This window comes from Python bivittatus, unplaced genomic scaffold, assembly GCF_059951505.1.
Source record: "Python bivittatus isolate LINGU-HERP-01145 unplaced genomic scaffold, Pbiv_v1 ctg000980_np1212, whole genome shotgun sequence".
Taxonomy (NCBI): Eukaryota; Metazoa; Chordata; class Lepidosauria; order Squamata; family Pythonidae; genus Python; species Python bivittatus.
Genome location: NW_028277125.1, coordinates 33,557,166 through 33,572,259, shown reverse-complemented (window position 1 = coordinate 33,572,259; position 15,094 = coordinate 33,557,166). Strand labels below are relative to the sequence as shown.

The 15,094-nt window shown below is 35.9% G+C and overlaps 1 protein-coding gene across 1 annotated transcript in view; it reads left to right on the top strand.

Annotated features, from left to right (window-relative positions):
• Positions 1–15,094, top strand: part of CLSTN2 (calsyntenin 2) — a 203,704-nt gene that overhangs the window by 177,248 nt on the left and 11,362 nt on the right. The window contains exons 10-12 of the mRNA XM_007428023.2: positions 2,082–2,248; positions 10,606–10,754; positions 11,402–11,628. Of these exons, the coding sequence (XP_007428085.2) occupies positions 2,082–2,248; positions 10,606–10,754; positions 11,402–11,628 (543 nt within the window). The remainder of the gene's footprint in view (positions 1–2,081; positions 2,249–10,605; positions 10,755–11,401; positions 11,629–15,094) is intronic.

The window sequence follows — 15,094 nt, the reverse complement described above, 5'->3', positions numbered from 1 at the left end:
AGATAATTTCCATGAATACACACTGGGCCTAGTGCAGAACAAAAGAGAATGGTTTTAAGTTACCATTAGTCATATGAATTTTAACAATAATAGTAAGGACAGCTGCACAATAGAATTAATTATTGAGGGAAATGTTGAGCTTCCTTTTCCTGCCCGTGTTCAAACTATCTTAAATGGGATTCCTAGCATTGAACAGGGGACTGAAATCCAGAGCCAAAATAATCCCTTTTAACTCTTTGATTCTATGAAAATGTGAGGGAAGTTCAGATATCTGTATTAATGTCCTGACTCTCCACTGGCAAGAGTAGATTGTTCTCATAATTGCTTAAATGGTTAACTTTGTCATAGCATATTCAGATACAGAAAAAAAGGCCATGTGTTTGCCATTTCAAATTTGCAAAAATTGTCATATTCACGGTATGGACTGTTGCAAGTAACTAAATGCTTGTGAAGTTTGGCTGTATTTGGCTGGGCTCAGGTGGTACATTGGCACTAAAGTTTATCATTAATGTTATGATGCAGGTGGTTTCAGTCTTTCCTTGCTGGATGTATGAATATGTTTCACTTGGGCTGTCTCTTTTATTTATTCTTGTTGTCTGGCTGGAGGGGCTCAGACACAAAGATGCTTGTCACTGACAGATATGACCAGTATCTGTAGCCCCCTGAGAAGACTGATTGTTCAGCTGGATGATAGTTTGAGCTGTAAGATGCACATTCATTAATCACTTGTAGAGACTTTGCTTTATTTCCTTCCCAGGGAAGATCTGGAATGCTTTCACACAATGATGCTAACCTGTTTATTCCTAACAGTTATTTTAAAAAGGTGAATATTTTTAATATAAAAATACCCATATTTACATCAGTTTGTGAAACACGAGTCCAGAAAAAATATCTGTTTCTCACTCATTTTTCTTACTGTATAAACCAATGTAATTTTAAGCCAACGTATGTTTAGTTGTCAGTTATAATAACTGATGCCATGATGTTCTGAATCCTATTTCTTCAGAACTTAGCCTCTTTCTCCAAAGCAAAACTATTTCACTGTTAATATTTATATATGAATAATATGTGTCATAGCACTTTAATGTTTAAAAACCCCACAAACCCAGTATATTATCTGTAGAAGCTTCTGATAAGTTTCAGAAATTATTGGCCAGCATACTTTGATATGGAGCAGAATTGTACCACATATTCAATTGTGCTCATGGAACTGGTACTGTGTGATTAATTTTAACATATTTTAGATCAGTAGTTTTTGCCATTATTATTTGCCATAGATAAAAACATTCTGCAAATCTTTTTTCCTGCACACACTGATCTCTGGTCTTTGGTCAGTATCTTGATCCTCTGAAAATCTATGCAAGAATTCACTTGCACATAAGGCTGGTTAAAATGGAGTGGAAATCATGTGCATTCATGAAACCCTGCCAATCTGTTCACATGTGACAGATTGCTTATAAAAATGATTTTTTTTTCCCACATCAATATTACTGAAACCAACTATTTTTTTCCTTTCATCTATATCTCAAGCAATCATCATAGAGAAGCATAGAAGTATTATATAAATTTGTGTTGAAGCTAAGCAAATTTGATGGGTAAATATTTTATTAATTTAACATCTAATTCTGTATTGCTTTCAGAGAGATTACTTATTCCTAGTTTAGATTTAATTTAGCTGATATGACATGATATTTTCAGGTTCTTGTTTTACTATATTTAACCATGAGTTTCTTTGGATATTTAACACAAGGAGATGTTGAATTTATCCTGTTTCTAAACTGAACAGTTTTTCCATCATATGCTACAGAAATGAATTTCTTCATGCTATGTTTCAGGCTAGGATATATTTTCACACCTAAAATATATGCGGTAAATGATGATAGTCCTATAAGAAGAATTATCAACTCCAAGATAATGGTGCATAAGCCATTTTCTACTTACAATTCTGTTTATGATAAAAAAAACAGCTGGATTACCAACTGTTTCAAACTTACAAGACAGTGCTGAAAATGCTGATACTCCTAAATAAATCTGCATGTGTGAATTATTACCCATGACAGTTTGTGGTTCCTTTTCAATAGGAGGAGAAGTCACGAAGCCCAGATTTGCTCAGTATTTCCATGGCAGTCTTGCCAGCCTTACCATACGACCAGGCAAAATTAAGAGTCAGAAAGTGATTTCCTGCTTGCAGGCTTGCAAGGAAGGTTTGGATATTAATTCCCTGGAGAGTCTTGGCCAAGGAATAAAGGTGAGGGATGAACTGGCATCATCTTTGCTAACATCTAAAACTGATTTATGAAGTGTAGAGCACAAGATAGAGTACAAAAGCATTCCAAGAAGCAATCTAATTTGCCATAAAGTCATGCAAAGACGAAGTAGAAGTGGAACATTAGAACACTGACTGTTATTTCTGGTATAAACCTATAGAAATCAGATGGCATAAATGTTTCACAGCCATTCAGGATTTCCAATTCATCCTGTCAGTGAAATGATTCTGTGTAGAAGCAGGTGAGTTTCCCATGAGATGCAACACACACGCCTGAATTAACAGGAATTTAAAATCACAGAACACTTATTTATGAAAGACTTCACCAAAAAAGAAACCCTGCAAGGTGTGGAAGTATAATGCAAAAGTTTCATAACTAGAACTATCTGCAGCAGATAAACCCCTGTCTATTCCAGCATACTGATCCTTGAGGCCATAACATATTGGCATGATCAAAAAGGCGTCCTATTTTAATACAGATTGCAAGATTGAGGACAGTAGAAAAGTATTGAAAAAGAAAGTGGGACTATTTTATTACAGGTGTGTTCAATCTACCATAGTCACTAAGAGCTATACTTTCCACAATTTTTTTTTCTATTAAAACAAATTAAAAATTCTTATATTGAAAGCAAGACTTGTGGTCATTAAGCAGAATATTCATTTTGTTGTCAATAAAGATTCCACAAGTTCATTCAATGTGTTTGCTACAGCAAACCAACACTTTCAAACTCTGAAAAAGCTGAAAATAAGTTCTGCCAAAATGTATTGCATTGTATTGTATTATAAATTTGTTTTGTCTTTAAATTCAGTTTGATATATTTTGTAAATAACTCCTGTGCATTTGAACAAGTTGTCATTCATATCAATGCACTCACTCATTAGGTTGCATAATACCTAATTAAAGAATGGCTCTGTGATAAATAACAAAAAGAATTCTGTAAAATATTGAATAATAACACTTTGATGTGTCTACCCAAGCATTAGCTCTATTTAAGTTAGATTTACTTTCAGAAAAATAAGTGTGGGACTGTAGTCCATACCTGAAGAAATATAGCTGTTGCTCAGTAAACTGAATGGTATTTAATATTCTCAAATTATTAAAATACTTTCTGAATGTTCAAAACATATTCAGTAGAACTGTAATTTTAACATTAATCATGTCTAAAGAAAGATAATAGCTGAGATCACATTTTTCAACTTAAATGAAAGATATTTTGTACAGATACCAGAAAATATGCACACATAAAAAAGTTATTTATTTAAAATTTTTACAGCCCTTTGTTAATTCTTGTTTAACTCCTGAGCAATAGAAACACAGTTTTCTACCACTGTTGTCACTGTAGTTTTGAAACAGCTGCTGGAAGGAATTTCGTCAACACTCTTAGCAGTTAATTCATAAAGAATACTCTGTTGGTTTGTTAGATTTATATCCCATGTCTCATTCAGGAGTTCAAGTTAGAGAACATGCCATTTTCTCCTGTGTTTCCCCAAGGCAAATCTGTGAGCTGACAGAGAGTAACTGGCCCCAAATCACCTCCTAAGCTTTCATGGCTGCACATGTATAGAACCTGGAACTCCCCAATCTTAGTCCAACAGTTTAACCCAGTGTTTATCAACCTTGCTGCTTTAAGATGGGTGGGCTTCAATTCCCAGAATTCCCCAACCAGCCTTGAAGTCCACCCATCTTAAAGCGCCCAAGGTTGAGAACACTGGGTTAACCTCTATGTCTCACTGACTCTCAGGTCTATGCATGCTGCTTCATTTGTTTCCATTATCACACAGCATTACTGGCAAAAAAAGTAGTATTTACTGACAGTTGAAGACTATTCAAGTGCTCAGATATGCAGTCAAAAATAATGTCTATTTGAAAACATAAGCATAGTTTGGTTTTCTTTTTTAATAATAATAATAATTATTATTATTATTATTATTATTATTATTATTTGATATTAGCTAGCCTACTACCTGGGATTCATATGCAGATAGGCTTTCCTTTTATCTTGAAACAAATAAAAATGATACCCCTAAACAGGCAAGCAAACAAAAAACCCTATCATTTTGACTATCAGTGGGGCCAGACATTGTTCCTGATTCATCAAAGTTTAAAACATTTCTCATTTCTCCTTCTTCTGAAGGAGCATTTCTCACCTATGCTATCAGTCATGGTACAGATATTTAAATTTCACAAGCAAATTTGGTAATCTGGAGAATACATTGCTGCTTATATAACAGAGCTGTGTAATTTATCTCAACTTTTCAATTTTGGGGGACTTTTTAGAAGAAATGCTAAGGGATCACCTTGTATATGGGATTTATGATGAAGTACTCCAGCAAAAGCTCTTGTCTGAACCAAAATTAGCATCTTCAGTGGCTCAAGAAAGAACATTAGCCAGTGAAACTGCATCACTACAAGTCACAGAAATCAAAAAGATAATAACTAATGTTAATGCTATTCACATTAACCAGACATAAAATTCAGAGCAATGACTTTAGCTGAATACAGAAAATACACCTTCCAGAAAAGTCCTGGCATACAAATCACTGTTTGGACTGAAGTTGATTACATCAGTGCTCTGTGTACAATTCAGCGATATGAAATGTGGGTTTTGTAAGAAAAGGGGCTATATAAATGAGCATGCCATTCCAACACATTAATGTGAATCCAAGAAAATATACTAAGGAATTACAGCTGTTTCACATGAACTTGACTATTCACAGGATAATCAACATCAGAAACTGTATCATGGTTGTATCAAAGAGGTTCAAGATGATGCAAAGCTTGTAGGAATATTAATTAAGGGTCAGGAATATGAGATGAAACTTGACTTTCATCTCATATGATCTCAGATGAAACTGAAGTCTGGACAATCCATAAGCAGCAAAACCTCTTTACAGGTTGTTGAAGTCATTATTCTTTCTTCATGACTACAATTGGAAGGGTGATATGTTTGGAATCTGTAACGTACATGTGCAGCATGGTTATTTCCAGGGGAGACTTCCAGTCATTGTTACAGAAAAGGAACTAAAAACTTTTTAGGAAAGAATTGCTTATTACCACTAGGAATCAGTGTAGGACAGGTACATATGATTACCACTGGTCAAATAACAGAAGCAATTAATAGATACCCAGAAGAGTTCTGCAAGGAACTAAGAGTATTCAAGGGGAGGCCATAGTAATTCCATTTTGATAATCCATTAAAGCCAAATCACATTAAATCAGGAAAGGTATGATTTTTTGCCTTATGAAGAAACATCAAAGAAGAGGTTGAAGTTTTTTATCAAACAAGGAGTTTTTGAACCACTTGAGTTCTAATGGGCTATGTGCACTTTGTCAGTGCCAGAGGTGTCCATGGGGGAAATACAAACATAAAAATTGTAGTTACAACAGCATGATCAAAGCCCCACTCCTTGGTAAATGCATATGACATTAATACAAGCACAAAAGGGGTGGGGGTTCGATTTCACTGTCACCCGTATAGATGCCCCTGGCCAGTATAAAACCTAATGTAAAAACTAGGCTTTACAAAGATTATAAATACACTGTAAATAAGGCACTTATACAGCACCCATTAATATTGCTTGCAGTCTACTGCTTGCTGCTCTTGTGGGGTGGTGGTGGTAGGGAGGAGTCACTACAAAACTTGAGAAAGCATGAACACACTAGGGACTGGCTGCTGCTGCTACTATAGCAGATGTCCAACTATCATTAGCGATCATGGGATATTATCTGCTCTATGATTCCAGTTCGGAATCATAGTTTGTGTCTAGAACAGTCCAGCACTTCACAGAGATTCTGCTTTCTGGAATACTGGATGTGATGCTACACTTTGATTATGGGTTCAAGAGTGGAATAACTTATTACTAGACTTCAGGAAATTCTGCAGTATTTTGACAAATCTGGTATTCAATTAAAAAGAGAATGTGAAGTCAGATCTTTCAGTATTACTGTGCATTCTTGGCTTCCATACTGATGCTTTGGATATTCATCCAGTCAAAGATGATTGGGTAGCCCATGATGTAACTGTTAGAAAAACAAACCAGGAGCTTCAAGCTTTCTCACAACTCCTCAGTGTTCCTATATGTTCCTTCCACAAGAGGCAACTTTAGCTGCAATGCTTTTTTGTTTACTGCAAAAGGGGTTCAGTGGCACTGTACTCAACAGCATGTGGATGCTTTTCGGAAATTAAGAAATTATTTACTTCTTTGCTCTTATACATTATGAGAGAAAAAAAGAGCTGCTGATTACTCATGTTTTTCCTTATAATATTGGAACTGTGTTGAGTCACAATGCCAAGTGACACAGAGGTGCCAGTTTGTTATTATTCTAAGACTTTATCTTCTACTGAAGGGAACTATATTCAAATTGACAAAGAGGCCTCAGCTGTTATTCCAGGAGTCAAGAAGTTCCACAGCTCTTTCTATGGCCATACTTTTGAAATTTATTTTGACTTCAAGTTTTCGAGAATCTTTTCTAATACAAAGCCTATACCCTTAATATTTATATGCAGTATTAGAGTCCCTTGCTTAATGCTAATGTTTACTCACTTGTCTACAGTTAGAATCAGCAATAGCCAGAGCTGATATTCTGACTCACCTGCCAGATTTTATAGTGCCATCACTGCTGGAAGTCTTAATGCTAGAGGTGTGATGGAATGGAATTATGAAGGCCAGGCTCAGGGAGAAAAACATTTTCTTTCATCTCCTGATGAGCGTGGGAAATACAAGAGGATAAGACTGGCACCTCCCTGAGGAATTCACAATGTTGTGGCTAGCATTACTTGGGTGCTGGGGTTTCAGTCTGGGAAGATTCTTGCTAGAGGTTGTAGCTAATAAACATAGCTGGACTGAATTTACATGGTCTGTTGGAGTTCCTTGGGCTAGGCCTGACAGAGGCCCTCCTATACCCACAACTTCAGGCTGATCAAGTTGCAAGATTGCCTGCCAGAGACCCCAAAGTAATACACGTGTTAAATTGGGTATAGAAGGGTTGGTCAGTTGACAAGCCATGGGAGGAATTTAAACCATTCAAAACCGTCAGCATTAGACATCTCCCCTTAAATGTATTGTCGAAGGCTTTCACGGCCGGCATACGATGGCTGGTGTGGGTCTTCCGGGCTGTGTGGCCATGCTCTTGAAGTTTTGTTTCCTAACGTTTCGCCAGCACCTGTGACCGGCATCTTCAGAGTGCAGGAGCACAGACAGGAGCAGTTCTCTCTGTGCCCAGGGTGATGTGAAACAAAACTTGTTAGGAAACAAAACTTCAAGACCACGGCCACACAGCCCGGAAGACCCACACCAGCCATCTCCCCTTAAAGTTTGTTTCTAGTGGGGAAATTGTGTTATTATATAAGGAGATCATCAAACTATTATACATTCTGAAACAATTATGAATGTTTTGACAAAAAGTTACGTTTAGTGGCCAGGGACTGATTTGTGCAGTGAAAAAATGGTAAATGCATGAAGGATATGCCAGGCTACTTGGTATAATCCCCAATGGCACCTGTATTCCCATGGGAAGTGATCAAAACACCTTGGAAAGACTCCCTATTTATTTTATAGGATTATTTCAGGGAAAGAACTAATGATGATATACTCTTATTCAAAAATGTCTGCATCAATAATAGCACTGCACCACTTATTTGGAACCCATAGATTGCCTGATACTATCAGCTTAGACAATGTACCTGTCCTTATATCAAAGAAGTTTAAGAATTTTGTCGACAGTACTCTTATCCATGCTATCACAGTTCCCCCCCCCCCCCCACGCACACACACACACACACTTCTGCCCCATTCATCTCCAAACAAATGGCTAGGCTGACGAGATGATGCAGACAACCTTGGATTAACTGAAGCAAATTGTTGGAGGACATTGGTCAACTGGTTTAATCAACTTCCTTCTTGTACAATATATTACTCCTTGCTCAAAACATGAACCAGTTCTGGTGAATTACATATGGGGTAATGAATACAAACTAGTCTTGACTCTTCATCCAGATCTGAGGATTTACAAAACAAGCAAGAATTGAAAAACTGCTCTGTTCCTATTCTGTATTCATTTATGTTAAGTGAATGATTATTCCTTATAAACAGGTCTTGGTCTTTGGAAATACCTATGTATCTGGACCCAGATAGTTTCTCCAACTCTCACTGAGATCCCAGCCCAGTAACATACAAGTTCAATGTGCAGATGGGCTAGCATGGCAATGTCACATTGATCAATTGAGCATACATTATTCTCAGAGTCAGTTGGCAACCACAAGCATCATTTTCAAAACAGTCTGGAGTTGATGGCCCTGCTACATTTCTTGACAAATCACCAGAGCTAATTCAAGATTACACCAATCATTGTTTTTTGCCTTCAGGAATTGCTGAAGGAAATTTCCCTGAATCTTGTATAGTCACCTGTTGAACCCAGAAACCATTAATCAGAAAGATTCCTCTTGCTTGCTGAAGGAAGGTGATAACTAAAGTGTGAAGGTGTTGGGTATGTTATGTATTAGTAATATATTTTGGCCACTGAAGCTCATGCAGATTTTGAATGAACCATAGCTGCTGGAGAGAGTTTTGTAAGCAGTCTTAACATTTGTTTATAATAAATAGCCATGCTTGGGGATGTCACAGTGCAATCCACCTTACTACTTGGATCCCAACTTCTAATGCAAGTTTGCCACTTATCCCACTCTCTACAAATGCCTATGCTTGCCCTGTTTGAGGCTGATGTTTATTTGAAATCTGCTAGAGAGAGCCAGAATTGCTTGTTTTCCATTTTGCCTCCAGCAGCTGATCTAGTATTGACAAGCAATTGTCTCTGTGAACTAGCTGTGGATTGGGCAAAGGAATCCTAGAGTTTAATGTTTCAGCTTCAAAACATTTTCAGTCTATGATCTACAAGCTGGTATGGTGCAGGTTTTTTCATTCATTTTCACCTTTTCAGCCATTTTCAGAGCCAGTGAGACAGCAGGTGGCAAAAATGAAACAAGCTGTCAGGGACCAGTCTCATGCAGTGTTTCTGAGTTAGCCTGACATGCCTTGATGAAACTGCAATTGGGCTGAGACTTAAATAAAACAATAAAAAGAAAGATTGTGTCTAGCTTTCAAGAACATTTGTATATCAATTGTTTCTATATCTACACAAATGTACAGAAATGGTAGATACTTCTTCTTTTTTAAAAAAGACAACACTAAGAATATAGGCATGCCAATCAAAAAAAATATATTCCACCTATTTTAAATGAGCAGTAACATACTTGTATTTCAAAAATCTTATTGGAAGATATATGTCAGCTTAAAAACGTTACTGTCTTGCTTTAGAATAAATGCATAGAGATCAGACTGACTTTGGAGATAGGCAGCTTCAGCTTTTTAAGATACCATTTTCTGTTAGGACAGCCCTGGACTAACCATCATAAAACAGCTGTGCCAGGCATAAGAAACATGGTGGTCTCCAGATGTTGCTGAACTACAGCTTTCAACCTGTTGTCTGACAACTGGAAGCTGTATCTCAGCAACCTCTGCCTAACTGCAGATGAATATGCTATCTATATATACAGTAGGTGTCAGGCCCAGCCCAAGAACAATGGTGAGACAGTCCAGTCCAGTTCCTTTATTAGTTTATACCTTATAGACAGAATCTTGCCAGACTAAATCTACACTACAGCAACTAGTGGATATACCCTGTGAGATTCTAGGGAGTGGCTATCCTGAACTTCTTTTGCTTCCCACACTCCTGTCGCGGTCTCAACTGCCTCTTGCCTCCTCCTCTCTCCTGGAATGCACCCCCTCCTTCCCAATAGCCTTGATCTCCCACATCACTCTCCTCCTCGTAGATACATTCCATTACATCAGGGCTATGTAACAATTTAGATTCAATGGGACAAAGTTGCTTTGGAGATGATAATAAACTCATAATAATATTTCACTGGAATACAATAAACATATTAACAGCATACTAACAAAACAGAATGTCCAGAGATAAATTAAACTTTGTATTTACATAGCCATGAAATTTAGCTAGGATGAAGTGCTCTGGTTAAATCTGAATTGTAGATAAACTTATTTTGATTCATAGTAGTTGATTTCACTTCTAATTCAAGTTAATCAGAGCCACAATAATTACTAACTTTGTGGTAGAGATTGACTTGTGAATGCTTATTCTTCAGAGGCTTTCATGGATGAAACAAGTGTTAGCTAATAAAATGATATGTTTCCTTTACTTTGTTGAGGATATAACCATATCTAAGAAATAGGCTTCAGAAACTTCTTATTTTAAGTGTTATAATGAGTTGTTCTATATAATTTTCCTAAATATTAATTATATCCTTTTCCCACCTCTGCAGTATCACTTCAATCCTTCCCAGTCAGTCCTTGTTATAGAAGGAGATGACATTGAGAATATAAATGAAGCTCTCCAAAAGGTCTCCTATATCAACTCAAGACAGTTTCCAACTTCAGGTATTCGCCGCCTTAAAGTGTCATCCAAAGTCCAGTAAGTTAAATTCATTAAGCTTGATTAAACAAGCAATGCATCCGTAAATCTCATATTGAGTACTTTTTAATTTTTGGAAGAGTAAAAGAGTTTTATCAATAAAACTCATCTTTTAATACATTTGCCAGCAGCTTAATCATTGTAGTTACTATGATTTCAACTATTTCTGCATGCCCATTGACTTCAGATGGAGTTTTGAGATGTGTAGGAAATGGCCTCCTGATGCATTCAGTATAAAATGGGCAATTAGGTTCTTGATGCACATTTAACAAGATAGCTTTATCAAGCCTGTTAAGTATCAGTTGGGGTATGTAATGAAAAATGCATAAGAAGCCATCTAATCAGATTTAACCATTGACTGTTTGTTATGTTATTTATCAGTTTAAGTTGTATGGGTGCAGTGACCTTTTTAAAGATCATACCTGTCAATGGCATGCTGCGCTGCTCATAAATAATTTGAGAAATTGTATTTTAATGCTCACATGGGACTGAGTAATTCTGAAGCTGGTCAGTGAGTAGGCCTTAAAAAATAAGTGTACAGGGGGAACAAAGTTTGGGATAAACGTTCTCTTTCAACGATGTGTTTCTTAAGAAGAAAGAATGAATGCATACTTTTCCATGGGATTAATGAATGATATATTTTTCAGATGTTTTGGTGAAGATACCTGCATTAGTATTCCAGATATAGATGCCTATGTGATGGTGTTACAAGCCAAGGAGCCCAAGATTACAATAACTGGAATGGATCACTTTGCAAGACCTGCCACACAATTTGAACATGAAAGAGGTGTGATTCTTTTACAGGATGTCAGAATTGTCAGCACAGTGTCTAAAATGGAACATCCCTCTGACCTGAAGGAAACTGTGACTAGAGGTTTGTTGTTTTTCTTTAAGCTTATGATTTCTGTGACAGGAGAACTTCATGCCAGATAGCAGTGAAAAGAAAAACATAGAGGAACAGGCTCTGCTAAAATGGCTATGATTTCCCTAGAGTTATATAGATTTTTGTAACCTTAAAAGGAGATTAGTTCAGGCAAGGTGGTATGTTCCATACCTCATAAATAATATTTTCCTTTAATAAAATGCATAATAAATTGGAGAAGCAGTTGCATGTTTTATTCCAGCCTTCCCCAGCTTGGTACCTCAGCCAACAAGGTAAATATCTGGTAAGCACTGATTTAGGGAAAAAAACCAAACTTTTTATATAAGAACAGCTATTACTTTTTTGCTTTGTCACTAAACGCTGGAGGGAAGAAGATTCAGAAATAGCATTGGCAAAGTTGTCATGTGCAACATGTATAGCTACCATAATTAAAGCCCCGTGGCTAAATTTTCCTGTACCTTCCTCCTTCGGGTAATAACAACCTGACCAGACCAACCTTGGTTGTTTTATTTATTTATAATATTTATATACTGATTCTCATTATAAAAATAGTGATTGATTATAATAAATGTCATAAAAATTAGAAATGAGGCAGTAAAAATAGTAAATATTAAAACCCACAACTAATTAATAACTAATATCCACAATAAAACATAAAAACTGGATGAGTTTGTAAGGAAGTTAGCAGTTTCTCAAATGAGCTGGTCCTGCACTGTTTATGATCAACAATGCCTTGACAAATTGTAATATATGCACTGTAAGGGACTCCATGAATAAATTAACCATAGCAGTCTCTGAATCACGTTCAAGGGGAGCTCTTCATATAGCATGTAATAGAACAAGGTAAGACTAAGTAGTTATCTGTTAGGTGCCAAATAGGGATTTTTAAAATTAACCAGGTAAATTATGCTTTTATTGCCTAGTCAAGTCTGCTGAACAATCTGGATTTCTTATGGTTGTGTCAATTTGTTTTACTTAAATAGGTGTCTCAGGACAGGTAGAAAGCAGAAAAGGAAGCTAAAGAATATCAATAAGCACTTTGTTGCATCAGATTATTGAAAGGAGGTTTATGTGAACCAACTTCTCAGAGATAGGTGGTGCCAAATCTGTACCCCCAGTAATTTCATTTACTGTAATCATTACAGCCTGATTCTTATTGGTGCAGAAGTGATAACACCTAAAGGCTTTCTCTGTATATAAATGAGGATGGACACATACATGTAATGATCAATTCAAGCTTGATGTATTGTATGTTGACACAGAGAGGTCATCTATCTGAAGTGACAGAATGGATATCTTTGGCCTTCATTGTAAAAGATAATTCATTCTAAATGGGAAAGAATTCATTTAATTAATGGTATGCAGAAGACATTTTAGTTGGATTCACACATCATGCTCAGCCATGCTCAACAAAATTGCATTTTGATTTAGACTGATGTACAAAAAGTCACTTTTGCATAAATACATTTTATGACCAGTTGGTGAATTAGTGTTAGAAAATCTCTGGATGACTTCCAGCATTATGTATTTTAAAACCTCAGAGAAGCTGAAATCTTTAATGATGAGCAGTTTTGTTTTTCTAAACTTTTTGTTCTTAGTTGCCGGAACAGTGTTCCTTGTAGTGCTCAGGAATAATTCATGTTACAAAAACTGGTTACCCACTTGTCTATAGCCTTCCTCTCTGCATTACAAATAAACATGCAATTTGATAATAGTTCTAAGCTTTTCTGTGCTATGTTGTTATCAACTATAGTAAGAAATTTTCAGATGTTTTACACAAACACACTTCTTTCGTAACAGGCAACGCTGTTTTGAAACACATTTTGTCAATATAATATTTTCCCTGAAAACTAGTTTTCAGCATGATCAATTTTCATTAATATTGAAACCATGTTTAAACTTTACTTCCTAACATCTGCAAATATATAAATAATGCTATTGTAGGAATTAATGCCAAACTGGTCAAGGATTACTTCTTAGGGAACATGAAAACTATTACAGCTAAATATAATGATGGTTTGTTTACAGTTCTTATCTCCTTTGTTTATATAAAGATCCTCTGAGTATTTGGTAAACATTTTGAATACCAAATAGAGGTGGCTGAGAAGCTCTTCCCTATAGTTTCACCATATCCAGTAAGTGGTACCCTTTAGAATCCAAAACTCATGTTCCATATGTAGATTAGCAGCCATGCTGTCAGGCATATTCACAGTGGACATGCAGGCACAGCATTCAATTCACTGTACATTTTTAAATAGGCCAGAGAGTACAAACCATTGCGGAGAAGGTTTCTAAATAAACTCAACTGGGCACTTAATATTTAAACCAGTCTTTAGTAATTCTAGAAGTACGTTTCTGCCACAAAAATAATCCTTCTCCTTCTCCTTCTCCTCCTCCTTCTCCTCCTTCCTCCCTCTTCCAAAATATATCCCATTAGAGATAGAATTAAAGTCAATTTTCTATCTTATTAGATGCAGAGTGGACCAGAAAATACAAACATTTGCATGCATTTCTTTAATGAAGATAGTAATTTTCCATAGTGAGGAAAAGGAATTTACATCTCAGTTTCTTAGCGATGCCATTATGGTTATGCAGGTCACAAGTGATACCAGACCTCCTGTGACTTTTTTTTTTAAGTCCTAAAATAATAATAATGAAAGATATAAATATGATATTAAATTATATTCCTAAAATATGGAAATTTTCATTTTATGAAGATCTCTGCTGCTATCTGGAGTTTGGCAAAAAGCTTACATAAATGGAGAGAAACTTGTTCTGTTGATATTAAGAAATGGATTAAAGATATTATCTGTTTTTGAAAAGTCTTTATGTTCTAAAAATGACAAGATGAAGCAATATGCTTCTACATGGTCTATATTTAATGACAAGCTAAAGGATGGAATTAGTACTAATGGATATTATGTGGGTATTTTTATTATTTCTTTTTCCTCCACTGTATTTAGTTTATTTTAATTACTACAAGGTAGTAATTTAATTACTACAAGGATTTTTTAAAATTATTGTATAACTACTTCTATATTTTTTTGTTAGTGATAGTGATTGATGTTGTAGCTATTTCCATTTCATTCTTTCTCGCTCGCTCTCTCTCTTGCTCTCTCTGTCTCCATCTATCTAGCTATTGTCTATCCATCTATCTGGAAATACATAACTATGGAAGGATCTATGACTGCTGAATTGGTATCAATATATATTCACTAACAAACAGCATAATTATCAATATGTAATTCTGTTTTGCCTCAGAAAATGACAGCACTAGCCAACTTTGGTTGATCTCCAAAATTAAGCAGGTAGAGTAAGCTCTGGTTAGTACTTGGATGGGAGACCTCCGGAGAATTTGAGGCAACTCGGAAGTTGGAAAGTCAAACAAAATACCATCAAAGAAGGCAATGATACAAGATTTCTGTAATATTGCCGAGAAAACCACATAGATGTAGTC